This window comes from Botrytis porri (genome assembly GCF_014898465.1).
Source record: "Botrytis porri strain MUCL 3234 chromosome Unknown BPOR_010, whole genome shotgun sequence".
Classification (NCBI taxonomy): domain Eukaryota; kingdom Fungi; phylum Ascomycota; class Leotiomycetes; order Helotiales; family Sclerotiniaceae; genus Botrytis; species Botrytis porri.
The window spans coordinates 1,293,340-1,318,704 of NW_024066084.1; the positions used below are offsets into that span (position 1 = coordinate 1,293,340).

Here is a 25,365-nt window from a genome sequence, read left to right on the forward strand (position 1 = left end):
CCACATTCAGCCCTAAACAATTAGACTTCTCTAGTGTTCTCATATATTGTGTGCATATGCACGCAAGATCAACTCAAATGGATTTGATGTGATTGATTGTTTGTCTAGATCTTTCTCACAAGGGCCTAGAAGCGAGAACTAGAACCAAAAATAGATTTACGCACGTGCCTGGTTGCTGTGTAAACGAACGACAATAACCAGCCTCCCGCTTTTTCCCCAGCCTCGTAATTTATTCCAAGGAACGTGAGTTGGCAGTGCTATCCAACACGATAGCTTTTTGACAGAGTCTTTTGAGTCTTATCAACTTGTTCCGGTCATCTTTTACTTTGTAAAGCTCAATTGACGAATATTTCAATTCACGATAACCCTTTACCACTGCTGATGGTACGAGGTTGTACTTAGTTGGATGTCGAAGTAAATAAAACTTCATCATCTTCGAATACCACCCTTTATCACGACATATTTTACGAAGAGACATCAATTATGCCTGTCATCTCATCTTACGTCTCTCCTCTCCTCAAACGTGCCGCCGTTGCCCCTTCATCTCCATCTCTCGATATCGTTTCTTCCGCACCAAAAATCATCACCAAAGCTCTCACCGCACGCGATGTTGTCCCCACAGTTGATCCCTCTAGTGGTGTTACACCTTTCGACACTGTTCCCAACAAATTCGTCTTCATACTTCTTGGACTGATTGGCGCTGGCTTTGTTATCACTGGTATTTGGTTCTTCTTCATCGCTAAGAATGGTGGATTTGTCTTTCATGAAAACGATTGGGATGATTATAAGTCTACGGTTTTGAGACGCAAAGGTCCCAATGGCACCACTCTCTCTGGAGCTTCAGAATCTACGGATCTTGGAGGCGGTAGTATTGTACACGGGGAAAAGAAGAGGAGCACATGGGGAAGGAAGAACAAAAAGAGTAAGAGGGGTGGAAGTGGTATGGAGAGATCGAGATACAAGGACTATGATGAGGAAGAAAGTTCACTAGGCACACAAAGCGAGGTCACTTATAGCGAAATGAGTGAGGTCAATTACCCACGAAAGGAAAAGAAGAATAAGAAGAGTAGACTCCGCGGTGGTGACTTGGGCGATGTACCTGAATCCGAATACGGCGACGATATTGCAGATCTTCGAGCATACCGTCATGAGAAACCAGCACGAGTTGGCGGCATGAACAGAGAAAGCGAATCTAGCATTTGGGAAGGATCTACAAACCCTGAAGGCTCGACTGTTTCTGATGGACTTATACAAAACCGCGAGAGATCTCCTGAGCGTACCCCCGAGAGGCCAAAGAAGAGTAACAACAAAGATCACTACAAAATTCGAAAGGTTATCGGAACAGTTCAAGGCCCACGCGTTGCTACTTCCACAAAGGATAATGGTGGAAGCTCAACATTCTGGACCAGACAGAACACAACCAAGAAGAGTTCAAGACAGAGCGAGGCCGATTCAAGTGTAACGGATGATGAGAGAATTAAAGCAGAAGCCAAGAAACTTCAGGAAAAGGGACGCGCAGCTCAACGTAGAGATTTCAGTTTCCGCGTTGGTGACGATAACAGTTCCGCAGCCGCATCTTCCCTCATCTCATCTCGTGACGCAGCCGCAATAAAAGACCAAGAGCGTCGTGAACGAGAGGCGAGACGTGCTAGACGTGAAGCTAGAAAACAAAGCAGAGATCGATCACATTTGGCTCCACCTGCTTATTCCGCTGCTGAGTCGAGTGTCGGGGGAAGCGAGTTGAGTAGTGTGAGGGAGGATAGTGAGGTTAGTGGGGATACCGGACACAAGAGTTATCCTTGCTTTATTCCGGGTTTAAGTAGTGAGAGAGGTGGAAATGAAACGGATTATACCGAAGATAGAAGAAAGAAGAGAAATGGGGGATACAGAAGGGAGTAAACGATTTGACGAGTGAGAAATGATCCGGATGCGATGCTTTTATGAATTGGTCTGGGATGGATGGACGCAAATGGAAAGCAAATATTGGGACGAAATACGATACGATGTTATGTATGCGATGGTTGGATGCACGGATGGTCAGGATTGTGGATATAATGGGGATGAATGATTTCATAATGAACCATGGTTTTGCGGTTTTTACAGGGAGGGAGTTCACATTCTATGGCCACGGCCTTTCCAGGAATTGTAAGTTTAGAATCACAGTTTTAGATAGCAAACATTATGGTATAGCGAATGAATACATATGCATATACACAGATAGTATATTCTGTTCTCTACTTGACTTCGCTACATTCTTGTGTCATCATACAAGCAAGTTCTCCTCCCTAAGCTCACTAATTGCCACTTTCATATTGTTGCTCTTGGACATCTCTCCCCCACAAATCAAATATTGAGAAAAACAAACTCCGTAGACAGAACACCCGTCGGTGCTCTCTTTGATCAGCATATCTTCTACTCTCGTTGAAAGTAGAAGTATCTCAGCTTCTCCGGTAGTGGGACCCATACACCAAAGAGGTTTTGCCGAAGGAATCCCCTTGGTAAGACACTACTCCGATGTGTTGGGTTGGGAGAAGCGATGTTTGTTTCTTCATCCGGGTGTTTGTTTTGGAGATTTCTCTGCATCTGTGGAAGGTAGATAGAGAAAGATAATGATTACTTACCGGTCACTATTATGTCAAGGAGCCGGCGATCGATTATTTTGATTCAAAATTTATTTGCTTGATTTGATTTTTCGACTTTAAAACTAGTGCTTATGTTTTGCCGTCGAACTCACAAGTTTCTTCTTGAGATGTTTGGGAATTTTATCTTTTCTCTTTTCACGCTTTTCTTCTTTGACTGCTTTCTTGTGTTCCTATTGTTGAAAAATTAGCGTTAGCTTTGGATGAATATGATAGTAAGCAAATTAATGGAGATAGTTGAGTGATGGTCAGACATAAAGTTCTCGTGATTTGTAATCTGGTCCCAAAAGGGAAGTCATGTTTTGTGGATGGAAATTGGGTCATCATTCCGTGATAGGGGTGTCAGGGGTTGACAGGCAAATAGCGAAACAAATATCGTGAACGAACATACCTTCTTAGCATCCTTATCTTCGAATCTCTTTCCCCTCGGTGTGCCCTTCTCAAATCTCTTCTCGTCATCGTCATCATCTCCATCCTCTCCATCTTCGTCACCCTCCTCATCTTCATCATCATCAGTAGCCTGACTAGTACCATCGCCCATCGTATCCTCGGCATCCGCCTCGTTGCCCGAAGACATAGGCATTTTATCCGCAGCCAACAAGTTTCGATACACAAGGTCGCCACGTTCACCCTTTCCAACTTTCTCAGCATCGCGCTCAAAGTCATAAACTTGTTCTAGAGTTTGTGGTATGTATTGTTGACGGTAAACTTCGTTTTCTACTTGTCGTTTGGCAACAGCTTCTTCAGTTTCATCCTCTTCAGGTCTTTCAAGGAGTAATTTTTCAAGCGCTTCACTGAGTCCTGGCTCCTGGGTTGGTCCATCATGGAAAGTGATAAATTGGTAAATGGTTTGTTCAGATAGGACTTCGACATTCTTGCGCTTGAAGAAATCGGATACGTTCTTGATATCCATTCGTAGGAATTCTAATGAACGAGGATGGTCGTGCTCAACACTTTGAGAAACATCGATGATGAAAAGTTTTTTCTGGTGGTATAATACGTTATACTCACTCAAATCAGCGTGAACAAGTTTACATGTTTGGTACATTCTTCGCATGAGTCCAATGAGTTGTAGGTAGAGCAATCGATACTGTTCATCGACGTCATCGCCAGAGAGCTCTACATCTCGAAGTCTTGGTGCGGCCCATCCCTTCTTATCACCTAGGAACCCCATGATAAGGACGTGTAGACGTAGATGAACAGGTTCTGGACAAGGAATTCCAGCCAGATGTAGACGTTTTAAATTTCGGAACTCTTTCTCAGCCCAGACTTTGACCATAGCTCTGTTATTTCCTTTATTGTATCCTGATCTGAATCTATGTTCACCAGTAACATAACGATCACGATCCTTGAAGACCAAGATACTAGTCTTGTAGACCTTAATAGCCCGGTGTATTGGTTGTGAATCTGCGTCCGTCGAAGGAATTGACAAGGCCCCATATACGTTGGCTTCCTTGCCCGTACTTAAACATCCATTGACTTCGGAAACAACACCTCTATTGATCATTTGAAGTAAAATCATACGTGTGCGAGGATCCAAAACTTGTTCACTCGTCGCACGATCTGATTTATCTTTTCCATGTGTTTTATGACCTCCATCGAAACTGCCATCCAATCTGATCTTAGCAGCATGTTTTGACAAACTGGTGATCTGATCATCGACACTTGCCTTGGTATTCGCAGCCGGTCTCTGGGGATTTATTCGAGGAGCACCAGTGGCGGTAGCATCATTGAGCTTGCGTTGACGGTTATAGGATTTGGTTAAATCGCCGGAAGATGGGTCATAATCGACGTCGTCAACGTATCCATCATCTTCCTCATCGAACAAATCATCGTATGCATCGTCTTCGTTATCTGCGGCATATTCTGTATTTTCACCAGAAGTTGGAGTCATTGGAGGGGCATCTGAAGTGGCGGGGTGGGCATATCCTTGATTTGGAATATATGTATGAGATGGTTCTTGTCCTGCTGCAGCAGAAACAGGCGTAGGTATCTCGTTATTATCTGCCATATTTTCAATAAGCAGATTATTTCAGTATTGTGTATCGACCTCAGGTGCTTCAAAAAATGGTGGGTGAAGAATGACTGACTGAAATTGTCATGGAGAATTTCTGCCATAGGGCGGTGAGGCGTCACTTGTCTACGCTAAGAATCGCGACCCTCGATCGCGTTTCTTGAACTTTCAGCTTATTGACGCGTTGAATACTGATTATACAGTTACGCTTGGTGGGACTCTTGCGAATTGTTGAAAATAAATCGAGATTAGTTTTTCCCTTTTGAAGCGCTCTTCATAATCAGCAAGAATCATCGTCGCCCCACTGGCGACAAGTGGTCGCGATGGTTTATATCAAGCAGATAAATATCCAGGGCTTCAAAAGGTGCGTTTTTCACTGCGACAGAAGATAATGCATCCTGACACACACATATAGTTATAAGGATCAAACACTTATCGACGAATTTTCTCCAGCGACAAATGTAATTGTTGGAAGAAATGGATCTGGAAAGAGTAACTTTTTCGCGGCCATTCGATTCGTTCTCAGCGATGCATACACTCAGATGGGTCGTGAAGAGCGACAGGCTTTACTTCACGAAGGTTCGGGGTCTGCGGTTATGTCTGCATATGTCGAAATCATTTTCGACAATTCTGATGGACGATTTCCTACTGGCAAGAACGAGCTCTATCTCCGTCGAACTATTGGATTGAAAAAGGATGAATATTCTTTGGACAAGAAAAATGCTACGAAAACCGACGTTCTTAATCTTCTGGAAACCGCAGGCTTTTCTAGGTCGAATCCATATTACATTGTGCCTCAAGGACGTGTGACAGCTCTTACTAATATGAAAGATGGCGAGAGATTAAACTTATTGAAGGAAGTGGCTGGAACGCAAGTCTATGAGCAACGCCGTACTGAGTCCCTAAAGATCATGACAGATACTAACAACAAACGAGCCAAGATTGATGAGTTGTTGGATTACATCAAGGAACGTCTGGCAGAACTAGAAGAGGAGAAGGAAGAATTGCGAGGTTACCAGGAGAAAGATAAGGATCGTCGATGTCTACAATATGCTTTCTTTCACCAGGAACAAGTCGCAATTGCCGAAAAACTGGAGGAAATCGATGAGTTTAGACAAGGTGGTGGTGATGGGGATGAGAACAGGGACGCATTCATGGAAGGAGAAAAGGCTATCGCTCAATTAGACACACAAATCAAACAGTTGACTCGACAAATGGAGCTCCTCAGAGTAGATAGACGTCAATTGGAGGAGGATAGACGAGATACTGCAAAAGCTCGGGCCAAGATCGAATTAGACGTCAAAACATTGACAGCCAACCAATCGTCCACAGAACAATCGCGTGTAAGGCATCAGCAAGAATTGAATTCTGTGAAGCAGGAAATAGCTTCGAAAGAGGCAGAACTTGCAGAATTGCTCCCGGATTTTACTAGTCGAAAAGCTAGCGAAGCCGAAGTTAAGCGAAATCTCGACGAAGCAGAGGCTGGCAGAAATAGACTCTACGCAAAACAAGCTCGTAGCAACCAATTTAGGACCAAGGCTGAACGTGATCAATTTTTAAGGAAGGAAATTGAAGAGCTAAACTCCACAATTGGATCGCAGAAGGCAAACCGAATCGATGGTGACGAAGAGGTGAAAAATGTGCAATCTGAAATCCGAAACTTGGAAACCGAAATATCTGGTCTTCAAGAGCGATTAGACGGATGGAGCGGCAATAGAATAGCCTTAGCTGAAGAGGTCTCTACCGCCAAAGAATCTTTGGAGAAATTACAGGATGAGAGAAAATTGCTACGAAGAGAGGACGAAAAGCTCCACTCGGTCATAGAAGATGCTCGCAAAGAGGTTCTTCAAGCCGAGTCGGAATTAGCAAAGACCATGGATAGCGCTACATCTCGTGGTCTAGCCACAGTGAGACGTCTCAAAAAGCAGCACAACATCCAAGGCGCATACGGCACTCTAGCAGAGCTCCTTGAAGTTGAAGAAATTTATCGAGTAGCTGTGGAACAGACCGCTGGTAGCAGTCTTTTCAACTACGTAGTTGACAACGAAGAAACCGCAACGCAACTTATTAATGCTTTAAACGCGGATAAGGGCGGAAGACTTACATTTGTTCCTTTGAGCCAACTCAGATTCAAGCCAGGTAACTTGCCAAATGCCTCTGATGCCATACCTATGTTGAGCAAGATTCGGTACGACAAAAAGTATGAACCAGCCTTCGAGCAAGTATTCGGCAAAACTATCGTCTGTCCCAACCTCACAATTGCTGCACAGTATGCAAGAAGTCACGGATGTAATGCTATTACACCAGACGGTGATACTACAAATAGGAAAGGTGCCTTGACTGGTGGATACCTTAATCCAAAGGAATCGAGACTTCAAGCTGTTCGTGCACTGGCCAAGTGGCGGGATGAGTACGAAACTTTGAAGGTGCGACAAGATGAGATCAGAAAGGAAATTGAGCAAAAAGATCAAGAAATCACGGCCGCTTATACTGAAGAACAAAAGGCTAGTCAAAAGGAGCACAAACTTGTTGACGGCCTGGATCCATTAAAGTCAGGGTTGAGATCAAAACAAGCGCACCTTGAAAGACAGAAGGCGCAGCTTGAACAACTTCTTCGCAATCAAGCAGATGTTCTCAAATTGTTGAAAGATCATGCCGCTAAAATTGCTGATTACGAAGCAGAAATTGCGTCTGATTTCAAGAAGGCATTGACGGCCAATGAAGAAAGACAGCTTGAGCAGCTCAATGCTTCTGTCCAGGATCTACAAAAGCAATGGAATGAACACAGCAGAAGTCGGAGAGATCTCGAGAGCCGCAAACAGATGATTGAGGTTGAACTCCGTGAGAATCTTAGACTCAGGCTTGATCAATTGAACAGTCATGAATTCGATCTTGCTACCGGTAGTGGTTCTGGTAATCTGAAAGAATCCCAAAGAGAATTGAAGCGTATCACCAAGGCTTCAAGTGCTGTAGAGTCAAAGCTCCAGGAAAATGAAAAGCAATTGGAAGAAGCCGAATCAAACATCAACAATTTGGAACAAGAGAGGAGTCGCCAAGAAGAGGAACAGAATAAGATTGCTGCATTAATTGAGAAGCACCAGAAGAGGATGGAGAAGAGTATTGCTCGAAAGGCCATCCTTACCACTAGTGCTGCAGATTGCGCCAAGAACATTCGCGACTTGGGTGTCTTGCCTGATGAAGCTTTCGAGAAGTATAAGGATTATGATCCAAAATCCGTAAGCAAACTTCCTTGATAATCTTTTTGCCCTGTGCACTAACATTTCAAGATTCAATCTCGACTAAAAAAGGTCCAAGAAGCTCTCAAGAAGTACAAACACGTTAACAAGAAGGCGTTCGAACAATACAATCAATTCACAACTCAGCGTGATAGTCTGACTAAGCGTAGGAAGGAACTTGATGATTCCCAATCGTCAATTCAAGAACTCGTTGAGGTCCTTGATCAACGTAAGGATGAAGCCATTGAGCGAACATTCAAGCAAGTATCTAAGGAGTTTGCCCAAATTTTCGAGCGTCTTGTCCCAGCTGGTCGTGGTCGTCTTGTTATTCAACGTAAAACAGACCGTCGTGCAAGAGAGGAAGAAGATTCGGATGAAGAAGCACGGGACAGTGTTGAGAATTATGTCGGTGTTGGAATCAGTGTCAGCTTCAATAGTAAACACGACGATCAACAACGTATTCAACAATTATCTGGTGGACAAAAGAGTATGTCACATCCCTCCGCAAGTTCCTCATTAAACATACTAATTTGCCTTGCCCGTAGGTCTATGCGCCCTCGCTCTTGTCTTCGCGATCCAACAGTGTGACCCAGCTCCTTTCTATCTCTTTGACGAAATTGACGCAAATCTTGATGCTCAATACCGTACCGCTGTAGCTCAAATGCTTAAGGAAATCTCAGCCAAACAATCACAAGCTTCTCAATCGCAAGATAACTCAGATGAAGAATCTGATAACGATGAAGATGGTGAAGGTGGTTCCAAGAAACAAAAGGTCATGGGTGGACAATTTATTTGCACAACATTCAGACCAGAGATGGTCTTGGTGGCAAACAAATGTTATGGTGTTACTTTCCATAACAAGACTAGTGGAATTGGTGTTGTTGGAAAGGAAGATGCCTTGAGCTTCGTCGATGGAGAAGCTCCAAAATAGGTGTTTCGAGAGAAAATTTATCGGTTTTGATATGTGTATTAGGAGATAGTGATTCGACATTACTTTTGTTGTGATATCTTCTCCTAATTACAATTGAAACGTGTAATTTATTGCATTTAGCCTTGGCTTACTGTGCTTCATTGAAGTGAAGAGGATGGATACCTATGGCGAAAGGTGGGCCATGTTAGGATACACATAACGCCTGGCTAGTGGTGAGCGAAGTGTTGTATATGAACTTCAATTGAGGATTGTTGAGATTTTGTGTGTCATAATGTATCATTACCTTCCAAGTCAATTCTGGGCGAGTTGACAACGCTCATATAAATGCTATACCTGTCAATGAAACAATATGATTGCTTGTCGAGCTGTCTCTATTGGATATCCTAACTAATGCCGATCTGATGAAAGAGTGTGACAATGCGTACAATTAGATTGTAGATTACGGGATAGGTCCAGGATGTATTGTCTGAGTAGGAAGAGATTGAACATTGTAAAGGCGAACTACGGGGCCGTTGTACTGTCTCTGGTTTGTAAAAACACAATCAATACAAAGAATTAACTCGAGACCTAATCAACCAGCCCTTCTCATCTCAACAGTAGCACTATCGTCATTATTTCTGTTCACTGCCACTAGAGAACTTCATTTTCATTAATACTCTACGCCGTACCCTATCTATCCGATACAAAAAGAGACGTATATTCTGCATCAGGACCCTATAAGCAAGCATCAAAGAGGTTGCGATCGATCTTCCTGGGGATATAAAAGTATTACCTTCACTTAGCCCCTTGCCGGAAATCATCCCGTAAGTAAAGGTCAGGAATATAGTGGCTAGAATAGGTGTTATACACCATATAATATATATATGCTCAGTCCGGTACATTAGATGGTGAGGGGTCAGGTTGTAAATCAGTTTCGCGGTAGCTAATATTGTGTGAATGATTCTGTGAATGATTCACCGGTAAGACCGAAGATCGGTTTGGTTGATAAGCTTCTTCGGTTGTTTTGTGAGTGCATGGGTACAAAAGGCAATACTTTGCTTGAATCAAGGATTGGGCAGGAGACACGAAGATCTACTATTGTTAATATAGTTATCATGATTGTCGTGACTAAGATATTGTTGTCACTGGAAGATATTACCAGATATGATGTGGCAGAGATTCACTCGAGAAGATGAGAGCGATATATATGAGGTTGCTAGTTAAATGGAAGGAAAGGTTTTGAATCTTCCTCTTCTAATTTCACCTTGATGCGGGATGCTCATCTATTGAGTTTTCAGCATTGGCATGTGACTCACTACATTCATCATCTCACCCATGCTCACTACTTGAGCTTTACACTCTTTTTCTATATAAATTCGTAATTAGTATGTAATCTACCCACCACGGTTGCAAGATACAGGGGGAATGCGAGAAGCCTCTAGGCGGAACCTGCGAATTCTTGCGGACCTTTGCTTCAACTCCGAATTAAAAATTAAATCATTAAGTTGTTCCTCCAGTATACTTCCAATTAATCCAATGTCTTCCCAACAGCAGTTGTCACTGCTGTCTCTCCTTTGTCGCTGTCAAATTAGTTTTCAGAAATCATAGTGGAAAATTCACCGAGAACGAGAGACTCGTTTGGCTATATTTGTTGACACGCAAAGCCTCAAGCATGTATCTCGGAGTTTCATTGAAGTCTGTAGAGATATATTGAGCACTACTATCATGGAAATCGGATTCGCAGGTATAATTATTCCAAAAAGTTAGTACCTTTGCCTGTCATTATACAAGCCAAAATATAAACAATAGTTTGCCGTTTCATCACTTAATCATTATCACGAGAGTTCGCAATTTGACGACAACAAATGCTTGACTTCTTTGAGGAGCAGTATTAATAAAATTTCATTAAAACAACGACGAAAAAGGAAAATGTGTTGCTCTTTCCTCTCTAATGGATTCTCCTTCCTCTCACGTATCTTTCACTCAGCTTATGTGCTATGCTTGGCACAAGCTCACCCCTTTCTCCGCCCGCCTATAGTCTCATCCCCCCTTTCCCACTCGATCCCATTACCAACCTCTATCCATGAAGCTTGCGGAACCTCTCATCCTGAACACCGGATTAAAAGCAAAAAGTAATATAAAGCGGATGACGTAAAATAAAAATAGCCAAATCTCACGCCCTTTCTATTAATCAACAGCAAGAAATAAACTCATCGATGAGTCCCCCAAAAGTTGTTCGTGTCATTACTACCCTTGAACGTCTAATGGTTGAACTGACTTCTGCACTTTCTTTTCTAACTGTATTATTTGTTTATTGATAATGAAAATTGTTGGTGATTAGGCGGTTGTGATTGTGATTATGGTTGATTTGATGTTGAATTTGATGCACTGGAATAATGATGTTGTGATGATTCTGGTGTGAAGTGGGGGTTGAATTTTCTGTTGCCCTGGGCACTTTTGAGTGCGGACCTGTTGCTGAAATGATCGATATTATATGTAGTGAACGTATGTGATGCTGAAACGGATTGAGTATATGGAGATGTGCAGCTTGGCGGCAAACAAGAGGGAATTTGATAAAAGTAGTAGTGTCGTAGTGGTAAGAAAATAAACGATGATAATCGTTTCAGTAAGCAATTACAATCATGATAGAAGATTGCGAGGTGAGCGAGTTCACTGCTACCGCGATTAATTTATCGGGCCTTCAGTGATGGACAATTCTACCTTGACCTCGAAAGACTTGAAATCTGCCCAAGGAACTGAATCATCCTCTAGCGAGCAATAAAATTTTGTACCAGTTTCGTTGCAAGAGTCTCTCTCTGCCCTCACTTGTGGGAGCATGTCTTCTACATATGCAGTATGATGCTCCTCTTCTTTGGGTTCGATTTTCTTGGTGAGATATTCGGCGGCAGCATGATTTGCCATCTCTAAAACTGTGTATAGCTTGCTCGCATCTGCAAATCCAGTAATGCGTTCTGTCATACAGACTTTTTGGGTTTCAGGGTCAACTTCCTCAACGACCTTCTCAAATCGAATCGTGTAATATCGATTAGCGAAGATCGGGCGTATCATTGTTGGATCGTATCTGTCAGCATCTTCGGAGTTCATTGGCTTAAACATGACAAAGATCTTGGTAGTCTTTTGTTCATCGTGAATGATTTGACCATGATACATACGATCAGAGTCCCACTTCTCCAGAATTTCCTGTTGTCTAAACATTTTGCTCCTCCATTCGTTGACGAGCATCTGTGCATGCTTGTTGGCCTTTTCAAGATCAAAAAATTTCTTCTTGAGAACTGCTTCGTCCTCACATTCGTCAAGCGTCACTTGTGTCATGACCATGTATAAATTGACCATTTTATATGATACCGGCTCTTGGGTCTTGTGAGGTACTATTCTGGCCATTTGACTAGGTGCTGCAAGTAGTGGTGATTGGGTTTCTAGATTACCGGAAGATCGTGGAGCGGATTGACCCTCAAAGTATCTTGTCATATTGGGTATTGTTGGAACGATCTGGGCACAATGTTCATCGGGATTGAGTGTCGCGGTTGCTTCTTGATACTCTTCTTCGACATCTGCATCTTCTTCGAAAAGACCTTCTATCTCTTTTTCAAGAGCAATCTCTTCCTCAGTTCGAGTTTCTGATTGGATCCCGTCATTCTTCTCGCCAGCCGTTGTAGCTTCTGCAAGAGCATTATTTTTTCGAGCCTGTTCCATCATCATTTCCATTGTTTCATCATCAATCGGATCTTCTTCAGACTCCTCGGACTCGTCTGAGTCGAAAATTGGATTCAATTTTCTCACAGGTTGTTGTTGGGCACGTCGAGCTGCCCGCGATTGCGCCCGTTCTTTTAAAGCTTCAGCCGTTTTGATCTTGTGTTCTTTCAGAGCTAGAGCCGTAGAGTCATCATCTTCTTCTATTTGATTAGAATCACTGGCAGTGTCGGAGGATGAGACTTGCGCCGTGACCACGCCAGAACCATTAGGTATGATGGTGCTAGAAGCAGGTGCATGTTCATGTTTGTTTGATGAAGTCTTTTCCCCCCCACGATTTCTTTTTCGATTTATCTCGCGCTGATTCTCTGATTAGTGAAAATATATAAAAGTGGATTAATGTGGAAGTATACCTCTCGCTTTTCCATTAACTTGTTAAGCCCGGCTTCTAGCTCAGAACTACCCAATACTCTACCTTCTTTACGAGCTTCTTCAATGAGTTCTTTTTCTTTCCTCTTGCGATATTCAACGGTTCTCTTCTTCGCAGATGCAGCTTTTTTCTCCTCCAATCTTGCTCTGTTCAAATTTTCCTTCCGAGCCTGTGCCGCAGCCTGGACTCTTTGACGATTAGCTTCAATTTCCTCTCGCTCTGCTTGTGAAATCAGACGAGTTTCCGGTCTAGTTGAAGTAGTGGTAGACTTTGCTGGTGAAGGAAAAGAGGGAGAGATATGCAATGGAAGTGGGCGTGGTTTCGAGACTGCAAGCTGTGAAGTAGAGATCTTAGCGACACTCTGAGGTTCTTCCGGTTGTTCGCGAGGAGCATACCCTTCGGGCTCATGTCCCGGTAAAGGTTTTAGTTTAACACTGAATATGGAACCTCCCAATGATTTTGCCAGCGACTGAGTCCGTTTCTTCTTCGACGGGCTTTTTGTTGGCGCTCTTGGAGCTGCCTGAGGAGCAGTCTTACGAGCAAAGTTTTCTGTGGTTGGCTCCGCGGGTATGGACTTTGCTCGATTTTGCTTGGCAGCTGCATTCTCGTTTGCTCTAATTTTGCGAATAGCTTCACGCTCCGCGTCTCTGTCTTCGAGAGTCTTGTCACCACTTGGATTAAGAATTGTCTTGGCAAAGATCTCAGTCATACTAGTAGGAGGTCGATCATGCTCTATAGACTCAACAATTGTCGAGTCACTGCTAAAGCTTCCTGTGGTGCTTTGAAGACCATTCGAGGTTTGCCGTTCTGGAGTGGCTTCCACAACTGTCTTTCGATTATCTGAAACGAACAGTGAATCTTCATCTTCGACTTCGGTGTTCATTGGAAGTGTGGCTTGAAGAGGTGAAGTCTTTCCTGTGTTTGTGTTTGTGTTTGAAGTACCATTCATAGGTGTCATTTGGGTCTGTGCAGTGGATAATGGACTTTCATTGTCGATTTCCATACTTGCTGAAGGCGTGCCTTGAGGAGGTAGAGAGTTAACTTTGTTGGAGATACCGTCCACAGCCGTAGATTTCCTCGCTGGCTTTAATTCCGCAATCGATTTTGCTTTAACTTGCGCCTCAAGCTTTTCCAATTGCCGTTTCATTTGCTCAAACTTAGCTTCATTTTCTTTTCTTTCCTTTTCTGCAGCTTGGGCTCTTTCCTCGGCAGCTTTGGCCGCAGCCAAATCTTTTTCTTTCTTCTGTTGTAGCAACTTGTTTGCAGCCTTACGTCTCTCGTCTGCATTCTGTTGCTCTTTCAAAGATTGATGATGGCGTTCGGCGTCGCGTTTGGCTTTTTTTGCTGCTGCTTCTTTCTCCTTCTCGGCCTGCTCAGCCGCTTTTCTCTCGCTCTCTTTCTTGAATCTTGCTTCATTCCTCTTTCGCTTCCTCTCGGCATCAATGAGATCTTGCTCCTCTTTCTCTTCCCGCAATCTCTGAGCTTCCAAACGTCTAGCTTCTTCACGCCCTCTCTTTTCTTCCTCAGTTTCGCCAATAACTTCTCCGAACAGCTCTTCTTGCAAAGCCTCATTATCAGCATTGAGTTCTTGTCGGATGATCTTCTCAGCTGCTTGTAGTTGGCGAAGATTTTCTTCAGGTTGCTCTCCCTTATTATAGCTAGATTCAATGGCTTGGTGCTGATGAGTATTCTGAACAGGTTTTTGTTCACTTTCAGCGCCAATACCATCCTGATCAGAGGGTTCCATGGGAGCCGGTCCTTTGATCGGACCTCTTCTTGTTGGCGTCCAGTGTTGAGGTATAAAAGGCATTGAGTTACGAGCACAAGAGGTACTTTCTGGCGTAACGAGATCAATAGTGACCCCCGAATTGTTAGATCTATTTGAATCGCTGGACGGAGTTTGATGAACCTGCTCTGCGACCTCGGAGTTCTTTCTTCGAAATACACTAGACTTTGGTAGAGAATTTATAAAGCTCATGGGGCCATTATGAGCCCTCAGGTGAGACTTAGATCTACGGCGAAGATCGTTCTCCAATGGTGTGTCGTAGACATCGTCATCACCAATGGGACCATAATCGATTAATCGGGCTTGACTTGAATTGTTCTGCATGTGATCAAACGCAACTGATCCAACTCGCACTGACTGATTCTTTGGCGTATGTGGAGGTTGCTTCAGCGAGGTAGACTTGTCCATTCTCCCTTGCAATCTGTTAGCAGAGGAAGGTTTGGGTATAGCAGAATCATGGCTTGGCCATAATGGCGAGCGAAGTTGGGGCTCCTTTCCTTGTCTTCGGGTTCCGACATTGTGCATACCATCTTCAATGCCCATATATTGAACATCGCCATTATCGTTGGAGTTTCGCGGGGCTAGACTTTGTGCACCAGAATAACCATGTTTTTGTCTTTGTTTGGGTGTACCGACTGATTCGTGTTTGGCTTTTGGATTTTCTTTGCGACTTCGACCAGCTGGTCTGTGAGCATCTGTAACAGGTGGCATAGATTCGTACATTGGCTCCTCCCTCATGTGTCTTCTATTTTGAGCAATGTTCTTATGTGAAAAGACACTTGATTCATTGGCGAACTGCTGGCTGTAATCTTCCATTATAGCATAGCCTTGATCCTCATATAAGTCTCTCGCGCGTGAATGACTACGGGCGACCGATTTTCTGCTAGCTGCCACGGAATCCTCGACATTTTGATACCCTTTGAAAGCATCTTTTGTCATAACCTTATATCGAGCGTCACTGCGGGCGACCGATTTATTGCGTGACCGCGAGATCGCCGAGATATGATCATATACAACCTCCTCTACGTTTGACGTGCGGCCACGATCAATGCGACTTGGATGCTCACTCTGATGTCGCTTCCGTCTCTCTTGCGCAGGTTGAACAGGACTTATCACTCTTTTATGGTTGATCTGCGGTTGTTGCAGGACGACAGGGTAATCATCAGATGAGCTTTCATCGTCTGAAAAGGCTTGATAAAGCTTCATGGGCGCATTCCGACTTCTATGATGTGGATGAGAACTTTTTAATTGTTGGTAGTATTGAGGTTTCAGTTCCGGTTGTGCTTCTGAGTGATGATTTTTTTCTTTTTTAAATCGAGGCTGAGATTGGTTCCTAGAACTGCAACCTGGCAAAGGATCAGGATCCCATGTATCGTCAAGCTCCATTTTCGACATCAAAATTCCTCAAAAGGTTGTTGAAAGATGAAAGCGTCAGTGATGTAGATGTGAAGTGATGAATTATAAGGGTAACTAAAAGCTAACAAGGTTAAGTGAGCTAGATGTATTGGATCTGACAGGTCGTCAGTAGAATTTTATAGTAAACTCTCAAAAGATTGGAAGTTTTTGTGTTGAATAAGAGCGGGTAAAATAGTTGTGTAAAAATGAACGAAAGTGGAAAACGGAAGGGGGAGATGTCAGGATAGCGATACCGAGCTCTGAAATTGTAAAGACCTTATCGAATGACTTCAATAGGTACTTCGAGATAAAGAGAGCAGAGGATAAATTTCATTCTTTTGGCTTGGGATCAAGAAAGTACTTACTTGAATTCTGGTGATGCTGTGTAGTTGTCGTTAACTTATGGAAAGTGACGAGACAAAGTTATGGTATCAAGATTTTAGGAAGACCAGTATACCTTGACTGGTGTGACGTCCAGCGCTCTCCAATAGGATATACTATTTATGAAGAGCAGTAGGTCGACCGAGGATAATGCAGTCTGAAAAAAGTTGATGTGTCAATGTGAAAACAGAAAGTTAGAAGGAGAAGAGGAGAAATTGCGAAAGAGGCAGACCTCGAATAAGCCCCGCAGTTCCTCAAAATGTATTAAACGAGCTTCGGCTAGGTGAATATATATCAACGTAGATGACTCAAAGCACCTCCAAACGACCACTTACCCCGCTCCTCAACAGAAAAATATTTTCAGATCAAGTTCACAAGGTCAAAATGTGAAAAGAGAAATGATAACCTTGAGGAAATGATAGTTGAGAATATATTAAGCCTTATTTCAGTGGTCGGAGAATGAAGTTGTCACAGATTATGAGTTACTGTTGATATACTCACAACTTTGAATGAAAGGAGAGGCGCGCTAGAATCTATCAGCATAACGCAAACATGCTAGGCGGAGTAAGATTCTTCTCTTACTGTGGTGTGGTATGAGGTGTCAGAGATTAATTATTCTTAGGTCAACAAAGTGAATCGAATGATCTTCGGTGTTTGTGTCTCAATATCACCCATGGTCCCCAACAATTTGGATTTGATACCTCATAACAGGTTTTATTTACAACGAAGGGGTGCTTATAAATTTGCTCATATAGTGAATCAATCTGGAATTTCAACAAGGCCTTGAAGTTGTGATGGCATGAATCTTATCTTGCACTTTTTGTACTTGAGAATGAAGCAACTTGATAAATAAAGTATACTAAATGCTCCTTGAACATTTATATCTGTTACAACTGAACGTAACTGTCAAGTTTTGCAGTCGAATTTTCTCCTACACAAGTATTCATCTTGTTGATTTCCAGAATCTATAACATGGATGTAAGAGCTGAATGCCTCGTCATATTCAGCGCCACATATTCAATACTCATTGATATGCCTAGGTAGATAAACTTATTTCATTCGCATCCATCCATCTGTTTACAAACCGACTTGAAATTTCTATGCACCAGTGAATAAGCTTATACGTCAAGTATCGAATATGCTAAAATAAAAGATTTGGAGAGGAAGAGATACAGATTTCCATGCCCGAGTGAAGAAATCTTGCATTTCAAGTATTCAACAACGTGGTTTATCAGCGTGTGGGTTATATCAGTATATGAGTCACTTATTTTATACATAAAATTTGTTTGTGTATAATCGTGCACTTTCTTTATTTATAAATAAAATCTTCTGAAAACTTGATATAAAATATTCAAATTTATATGGATTATAACAGTCTAATTAGTTTTAAAAATTCGAATTTATAAAGTAGTTATTAAGTCAATCATCCTACTTTCGAGCCACCCCTGTTTTGGGCCACCCTTTTACACTAAAAATCGCTTTTTTAGCTTATTAATATCTCTATCAATATATAATCTAATTTAATAAAAAATTGAATATATATAATGTAAGCCATTTTAAGCTTATTCTGAAATTTTGAAATTTTTAGGAATTTTCTGTATTGAGATCTAAAGCTTTAAAATATCGATTTTTTAATTTGTATGAGAATTACATATAAATTTAAAAGTTTTATAAAATCTTTAATAACTTTTTAATAACAATTATTAAAAGAAAACTATATATCTTTTTAGAAGTTTTGAACTTAAATCTATATAGAAATTAAAAAAAATTAAAAAAATTTAATAAATATAGAGATATAGTATATAATGAATTTAGAATAGTATAAATAATCCCTATAATTTTAAAAGTATTCTTTTAAATATCTATTTATAAGAAATTTTCCTTTTTTTTCTGAATCCTTCAAAATAAATATATTATAAATTTATAATAAAATTTTATAGTTTATTTTTAATAATTTTTATTAAAGAGTTATTAAAGATTTTATAAAAGTTTTAAATTTATATGTGATTCTTATATAAATTTAAAAATCGATATTTTGAGGCTCTAGATCTCAATACAGAAAAATTCTAAAAATCTAAAAATTTCAGATTAAATTCAAAACGGTCTGAATTATATATATACAAATTTTCAATAAATTATATCCATAAATAAAAGAGTTAAAAATTCCATTTTTGGTGTAAAAAGTGGCCCAAAAGGAGGGTGGCTCGAAAGTGTTACGACGGCATCCAACATACCACGTCACATGACATAAATTACACGTGATAAAGCGTCAAGGAGCTTCAGCGCTCCTGGAGCACATTACAATCCTTAACGATCCAACATATTGAAAAGGTTTTAGAGATTAGGATAAAGAATGAAGGTTTATATAAGGGAATGGGTTTTATTATAATATAAAGCTTTGTATTCAAGAACAATTATTAGTTTTATTATTATAATTATGAAAATTGTAATTAGTTATAACCTTATTGAATTCCTACTTGAAGTTTAGACTAAACCATCTCAAGAGAACTCTAGACACTTCCACATAACCCTAAAGGCAGCTCCCGTAACAGAAAGTAGGGTATTCGACTTATAGAAATAGTTTTTCCGTAACGGGAATCGTAATGTTACGGGAGCTGCCTCTAGGGTCACGTGGAAGTGGCTAGAGATCTCTCGAGGTGGTTTAGACTAGACTTCAAGTAGGAATTCAATAAGGTTGTAACTGGTTGCAATTCTCGTAACTATAGTAATGAAACTAATGATTGTTCTTGAGCACGAAGCTCTACATTGTAATGAAACCCATTCCCTTATATAGACCTTCGTTCTCTGTGCTCAGTCGGATCACAAATGATCCCTCTGATCCGATCAACTGGATCACTAATGATCCCTCTGATCCGGTTACCTAAGCGTCGGGGTCACATGACGTCTATTGTGGCAGACCATCGTAACACTATCCCCTTCCTAGCTTAGCGCTTGTCCCCAAGCGTTACTTATAGTGTTTACCCCACTTCTTGTAATAATGTAATGACTGATTTCTTTCTTTCATAATGCCTGTTGTTAGGACTCCCAAATCAACTGAAAATCGTGCTTGCTTGTATACCAAATTCAAAGAAAGAGGTTTTATTATGGATGATCCTTGTGCTCGTTGTTCTTCCCGCAAACTTGAATGTCGTGTTTTGTCAGAGTCTCGTCGTTGTGGTGAGTGTGTTAAAGCTGGTCTGAAGTGTGACCTTCTTCCTCCCACTGTCTCGGATTGGGATGCTTTGGAGCGCGAGGAACAACGTCTGGAAACGGAGCGCCGTGCTACTCTTTCTAAATTGATTCGCCTCGACACTCAGCAACGATCCCTTCGTGACCGTGCTGGTGCCATGTTGCGTCGTGGTCTGAAAACCTTGGATGAGCTGGATGCAGCTGAGGAAAAGGATAGGTTGGAAAATGAACGTGTTGAAAAGGAGCGGGAACAAGCATCTGTTTCGACTGCTGATCCTAGCGACGACTCCTTTGCTTTCGATTCTTCTTCTTTGGATCCTTCGATCCTTGCCTCAATGGATTCTCCTTCTTTCTGGGCAAATCCGGGTATTGCTGGTGGAACGCCTCCAACTTCCCAGGGCAGTTGAGGTTTGTTCTTGGTTCCCATGAATTCTCGGTATGTGGATAATCTAACCATTTGATTAAATACTTGATTGTGCCTCTGACGTACTTGCAATCTAGTATTGTTTCGACATCGTATATGGCGTTCGGGTTAACTGGTTCGATTTCCGTAAATGGCGCACTTGGCGCTCCTGGTGGTGCTGGTTCGAGTAAGGATATGTGAAACACTGGGTGAATATTCATCGTGTCTGGTAGTTTCAACCGATAATTAACGGCTCCTATTACCTTATCAATCTTGAATGGTCCTAGTTTTCTGTGATCTAGTTTATTGCTTGGTCTTTTGGTTTCGATGTTTCGTCGTAGCAGATAAACTTTATCCCCCTCTTTAAGCGTAGGTTCCATACTACGTTTCGTATTGTAGTAGGCTGCTGTTCTGGATGATATAAATCTTAGATCAAGAGCAAGCTGCTCTTGTAAATCCTTTAATTGTTCGACTTGTATTATTGCTGATTCGGCATTAACCTCCTGTGGTATCGGTGTTTGGTATGCTTTAGGATTGAACCCAAAGTTAGCGCGTGCTGGTGTAATCTTTGTGGTTTCCGTTTCCGATGTGTTATATGCGAATTGTGCCATAGGTAATAGTTCTACCCAATTGTCCTGTCGGTAATTTACGTAGCATCTAAGATATGCTTCCATTGTCTGATTGGTCCTCTCTGTTTGACCATCTGTTTGTGGGTGGAAAGATGTCGATAGCTTTCTCTTGATACCCATAAGTGCTAGCAAGGTAGTCCAGAATTTCGAGGTAAAGAGCTTGTCTCGATCCGAGATTATCTCATCTGGTACTCCGTGTATGCTTACTATGCCCCTTAGGAACACATATGCTAGTTGCTCAGCATCCCATGTTTCCTTGAATGGTATCATATAAGCAAATTTTGTTAGTCTATCTACTACATTGAGTATCGCGTCGTACTCAATTCCTGTAGTAGGATCTTTTGAGAGTGGTAGTTTAACCACAAAGTCCCATGTAATGGACTTCCATGGCTGAGAAGGCATGTCTGGGGTCTGGAGCTGACCATACGGAGCGTGTCGTGATGACTTGTTTCGTATGCAGGTGTCACAATTTCCAACAACTTCTTCAACTATCGTTCTCATTCGTGGGAAGTAACTGATTTCCCGTATTCTTGCAAATGTTCTTGCAATCCCTTGATGTCCGTGTGCGGGCAACCCATGTTGTTCCGTCACAAATTCCTTGGTCATTCGGCTAGGAATGTATACTTTTCCGTGGAAGTATATTGTATCGTTTTCTATCGTGAATCCTGGTTCTGTTGCCTTGAGTATGCGTATTGCTGTAGCATCGCCTTCGTAGTATGATTGGATCTTGTTCTTTAGATGATTATCTTCCAATATATGAGTGGCTGCTAGTTGCGGTGCATTGTAGACCAGTGATTCGCCTTCCCGTTTGAATATAGCGTATGATTCGTACGACTTGTTTTCCTGATATTCCGGTTTTCGGCTTAGAGCATCGGCTCTAGCGTTTTCTGATTCCTTGACATATGAAATCTTAAAATTGTAATTGGCCATGGTTTCCGACCATCTGACCTGTCGTCTGTTTAATTGCTTCGTTGTGGTGAAGTAAACCAAGTTCTTTATGATCCGTATACACCTGTACTGTGTATTTTGATCCTTCCAAATATACTCGCCATTCTCTAAATGCATCGACTATCGCCAGTAGTTCTTTGTCGTATATTTCGTAATTTAGTTCGGCTGGTGATAGCTTTCGAGAGTAGAATGCGATTGGTTGCTATTTCTCATTTTGACCTGGTTGGCTCAACACTGCGCCTATAGCAAAATCTGAGGAATCCGTTTCCACTATGATTGGCTTCTCAGGATCGAATGTTAACAGTATTGGCTCCTCGGCCACTGCTTGTTTGAGCGTCTCGAATGACTCCTGCGCCTTGGCGGTCCATTCGAAGCTCCCTTGCTCTTTTCTTGTTAAATTGGTTAAGGGTGTTGTGATCCCTGAATAACCTTTAATAAATCTTCGATAGAAGTTGACGAATCCTAAAAAAGATTGTACTTCCTTAACTGTGGTAGGCTGCTTCCATTCGAGCACTGCCTTAACCTTGTCCTTGCTCATCTTGAGCCCTTGGTTCGATACGGTGAATCCCAAAAACTCTGTTTCTGTAACGTGGAATTCGCATTTGCTTGGCTTGCACAGCAAATCTGCCTTGGCTAAGCTTTCGAGAATGTTGCTGACATCTTTGGTGTGTTGGACCTCGTTGTTTGAATATACTAGGATATCGTCCAAGTAGCATATACAACAGGTGTCCAAGTATTGTGACAGCACATTGTTCATAAGTCTCATGAAAGTAGCTGGTGCGTTAGTTAGCCCGAAAGGCATAACTTGATATTCGTATAGCCCGTATCTTGTCTTAAAAGCGGTCTTCCATTCTTCGCCTTCCTTCATTCTAATCAAGTGGTACCCGTTCTGTAGGTCCATCTTGGTAAATATTGTTGCTCCGCCTAATCGATCTCTTAGTTCCGTAGCTAATGGAAGTGGATATCGATCCTTTTTGGTAAGCGTGTTGAGCTTTCTGTAGTCCACAACTAGTCTCTTAGTACCATCCTTCTTGGGTACCCACATAGTTGGACTTGCCACTTGGGACGTGGATTCCCTGATCCATCCCTTGGCCAAATTGTCATCGATATATTCCCTGAGCGTCTTCAGCTCATCGGCTGACATTGAATAAATTGGGGTGTGCACAGGCATCTTGCCTTCCTCCAATATTATCTCATGATCCCATGGCTTGTGTTCTGGCAAAGCCTCATGGATCCCTGGTTCTTTGAAAACATGTTCGTATTTCTTGTACTGTTCTGGTATCATAGGCTCCTTTGCCTTGATTGCGATTTCCTGCCGTGTCGTTGGCTTCTGCATTTGTAGAGGAGGTGTACTGTCCTTCGCTCTTAATGGAGGACCCTGGACTGGGTGTCCTACGTCGCCGGTGTTGTTCGCGTTCAACTCTCCTTGGCGCGTGTTACGTCTCGCGGACGCCTTGAACGTGTCATCGTGACCGTTCTTGCACTGATCAAATGTCACTGTTTCTTGTGACCAATCTATTCTAGGGTTGTGTGCCTTCAACCATGGCATCCCTAAGATGATCTGTTGTTGGCCCAATGGCACAACGTCAAGCTGTATAACCTCTGAGTGTTGGGTTATGTTCATTTGTACTGGTCGTGTCTCTTGTGAAACGTTCCCGTCAGATCCTGCTAATTGGCCATCAACTAGCTGCAATTGGTAGGGGTTTTGTTTCTTCTGGAGTGGGACTCCCAAGTACTTTGCAGCTTCTGGTGCAATAAAATTTCCTGTAGCCCCTGAATCTATCATGGCTTGCTGTATTTGTCCGTTTATTTTGACCTTGCAGTATATCTGTCCTGCTTGTCCTGTAGCATTCAGCTGTGGTGTAATTTGCTCATTCTCGTTATTCTGGATGATCTCATCGGCAAATGTTACACGTCGAGGCTCTTCCTCTTCTAGATAGACAGCGTTCGTTCCTGATCTAGTTTTATCATCGAGTAAGTCTTTCCATAAGGTGTATCGGGAGGTTCCTCGAGTTACTCTCATTATTGTACCCACGACTGGTGGTGGTAATATGGCCTGGGCTTGGACACAATATTCTCCTCCAACTTTTCTACAAAGAAACAGAGTCTGGCTCTCATTTCTCTCAGATATATGGTAGTAGAATACTTCCCATAGCTAGCCCTGTCATGCTAACAGCACATAATTGTGGCGTGAAGGTGGCATTAAGTTGGCCCCTGCTGAACTTATTCTTAAAGTTGCCCTTCTTGCCCCCCGTTCTCTTGCTTCGACATTCTGCTGCCCGATGCCCTGCTTTCCCACATTCAAAGCATAAGTTATTTTCTCGTCTTCGTTTCTTTTCCGGATCATCATTCCCACCTTTGTGATGCGTAGCGTCGAGTTCCATAGGGTCTCCATATCTTTGTGGATTGTAACGTGGTCTTCCCTCATTCTTGCGGTAACGCTCTTGCTTTTGATTTCCCTGGGGTTTGTATGATCTTTGACTTTGTCGATATCGGTAAAGACGATCATCTGATTCGATGGAGTCCTGGATTAGGTCGTTCAAGTCTACACTCTCGGCAGATCTTTCTAACTCCAGTCTGACTTCTGGTTTGAGTCCTTTACGATAGTGACTCATGATGGCGGTTTCGTCCCACTTGGTTGTTCCCGCATATCTTCGGAATTCCGTAGCATACTTCAATGCTGATCCTGTCTGCTTGAGGTTGAAGATCTTATCTTCCGCTACCTCTAGCTCATTGGAGTTCCCGAAGATTCTACGTATCTCTGTCTTAAACCCTTCAAAACTGTTGAAGATTGTTCGAGTGGGTTGCATGCGATCCTGATCGTCATGCTCGAAATAGTCGCGCAAGTATGGCTGAATCCATTTGCCTGCCTCACCTCTGAGGTATGACACGGCCCAAATACTCTTAGATTCCCTTTCGGTGAACTTGTCTTGGTTGAATCTAAAATAGATTTCAAGTTGCAATAGGAAGGTGTCGAGTTCCTGTCGACTTCCTTGGTACTTGTCTGGTAAGGCAATCTTGAGTGTTTCGTTGATGGTGATCTCCTTGGGAGCATCAGTCATTTCGACATCATCGAAGTTGCTTGCTGGGGCCTGTTGGCTTTTGGAAGAACTGTTGGCTGCCATACTGGCGGTTGGTATTGAATCGGTACTTGAAGCAGAAAGGGTGCTCAAAGTGTTACGGGAGCTGCCTCTAGGGTCACGTGGAAGTGGCTAGAGATCTCTCGAGGTGGTTTAGACTAGACTTCAAGTAGGAATTCAATAAGGTTGTAACTGGTTGCAATTCTCGTAACTATAGTAATGAAACTAATGATTGTTCTTGAGCACGAAGCTCTACATTGTAATGAAACCCATTCCCTTATATAGACCTTCGTTCTCTGTGCTCAGTCGGATCACAAATGATCCCTCTGATCCGATCAACTGGATCACTAATGATCCCTCTGATCCGGTTACCTAAGCGTCGGGGTCACATGACGTCTATTGTGGCAGACCATCGTAACACGTAACAGTTTATATATTTTTTAGAATAACTATAACGTGGTTTATTAGTAAATAGATTACATTAATGAATGAGTTATTTGAAAATACATTAAAATTAAGCCTTTTTCAATATTCTTATTTTAATAACTAATTATTATTTTGAAAAAAGAAAAGAATTTTTAATAACAATAAAAAATTAACTTTTTATAAATCTA

General features: G+C 42.1%; 4 protein-coding genes across 4 annotated transcripts; 2 read left to right on the top strand and 2 right to left on the bottom strand.

Annotated features, from left to right (window-relative positions):
• Positions 1-483: 483 nt before the first annotated feature.
• Positions 484-1,899, top strand: EAF01_007828 (uncharacterized protein; the record flags this gene model as incomplete). Its single annotated transcript, XM_038916084.1, has 1 exon — positions 484-1,899. The coding sequence occupies one exon, from the start codon at positions 484-486 to the stop codon at positions 1,897-1,899; it is 1,416 nt and encodes a 471-aa protein (XP_038768555.1).
• An 805-nt stretch (positions 1,900-2,704) lies between these two features.
• Positions 2,705-4,650, bottom strand: EAF01_007829 (uncharacterized protein; the record flags this gene model as incomplete). The annotated part of the gene is made up of 2 exons (XM_038916085.1): positions 2,705-2,812; positions 3,031-4,650. 2 exons carry the CDS (start codon positions 4,648-4,650, stop codon positions 2,705-2,707), a joined length of 1,728 nt encoding a protein of 575 aa, XP_038768556.1.
• Positions 4,651-4,976: 326 nt separating this feature from the next.
• EAF01_007830 (uncharacterized protein) lies at positions 4,977-8,820 on the top strand (the record flags this gene model as incomplete). The annotated part of the gene is made up of 4 exons (XM_038916086.1): positions 4,977-5,017; positions 5,069-7,889; positions 7,941-8,376; positions 8,435-8,820. The coding sequence occupies 4 exons, from the start codon at positions 4,977-4,979 to the stop codon at positions 8,818-8,820; spliced, it is 3,684 nt and encodes a 1,227-aa protein (XP_038768557.1).
• Positions 8,821-11,484: 2,664 nt separating this feature from the next.
• Positions 11,485-16,121, bottom strand: EAF01_007831 (uncharacterized protein; the record flags this gene model as incomplete). Its single annotated transcript, XM_038916087.1, has 2 exons — positions 11,485-12,870; positions 12,924-16,121. The coding sequence occupies 2 exons, from the start codon at positions 16,119-16,121 to the stop codon at positions 11,485-11,487; spliced, it is 4,584 nt and encodes a 1,527-aa protein (XP_038768558.1).
• Between the last annotated feature and the right edge of the window lie 9,244 nt (positions 16,122-25,365).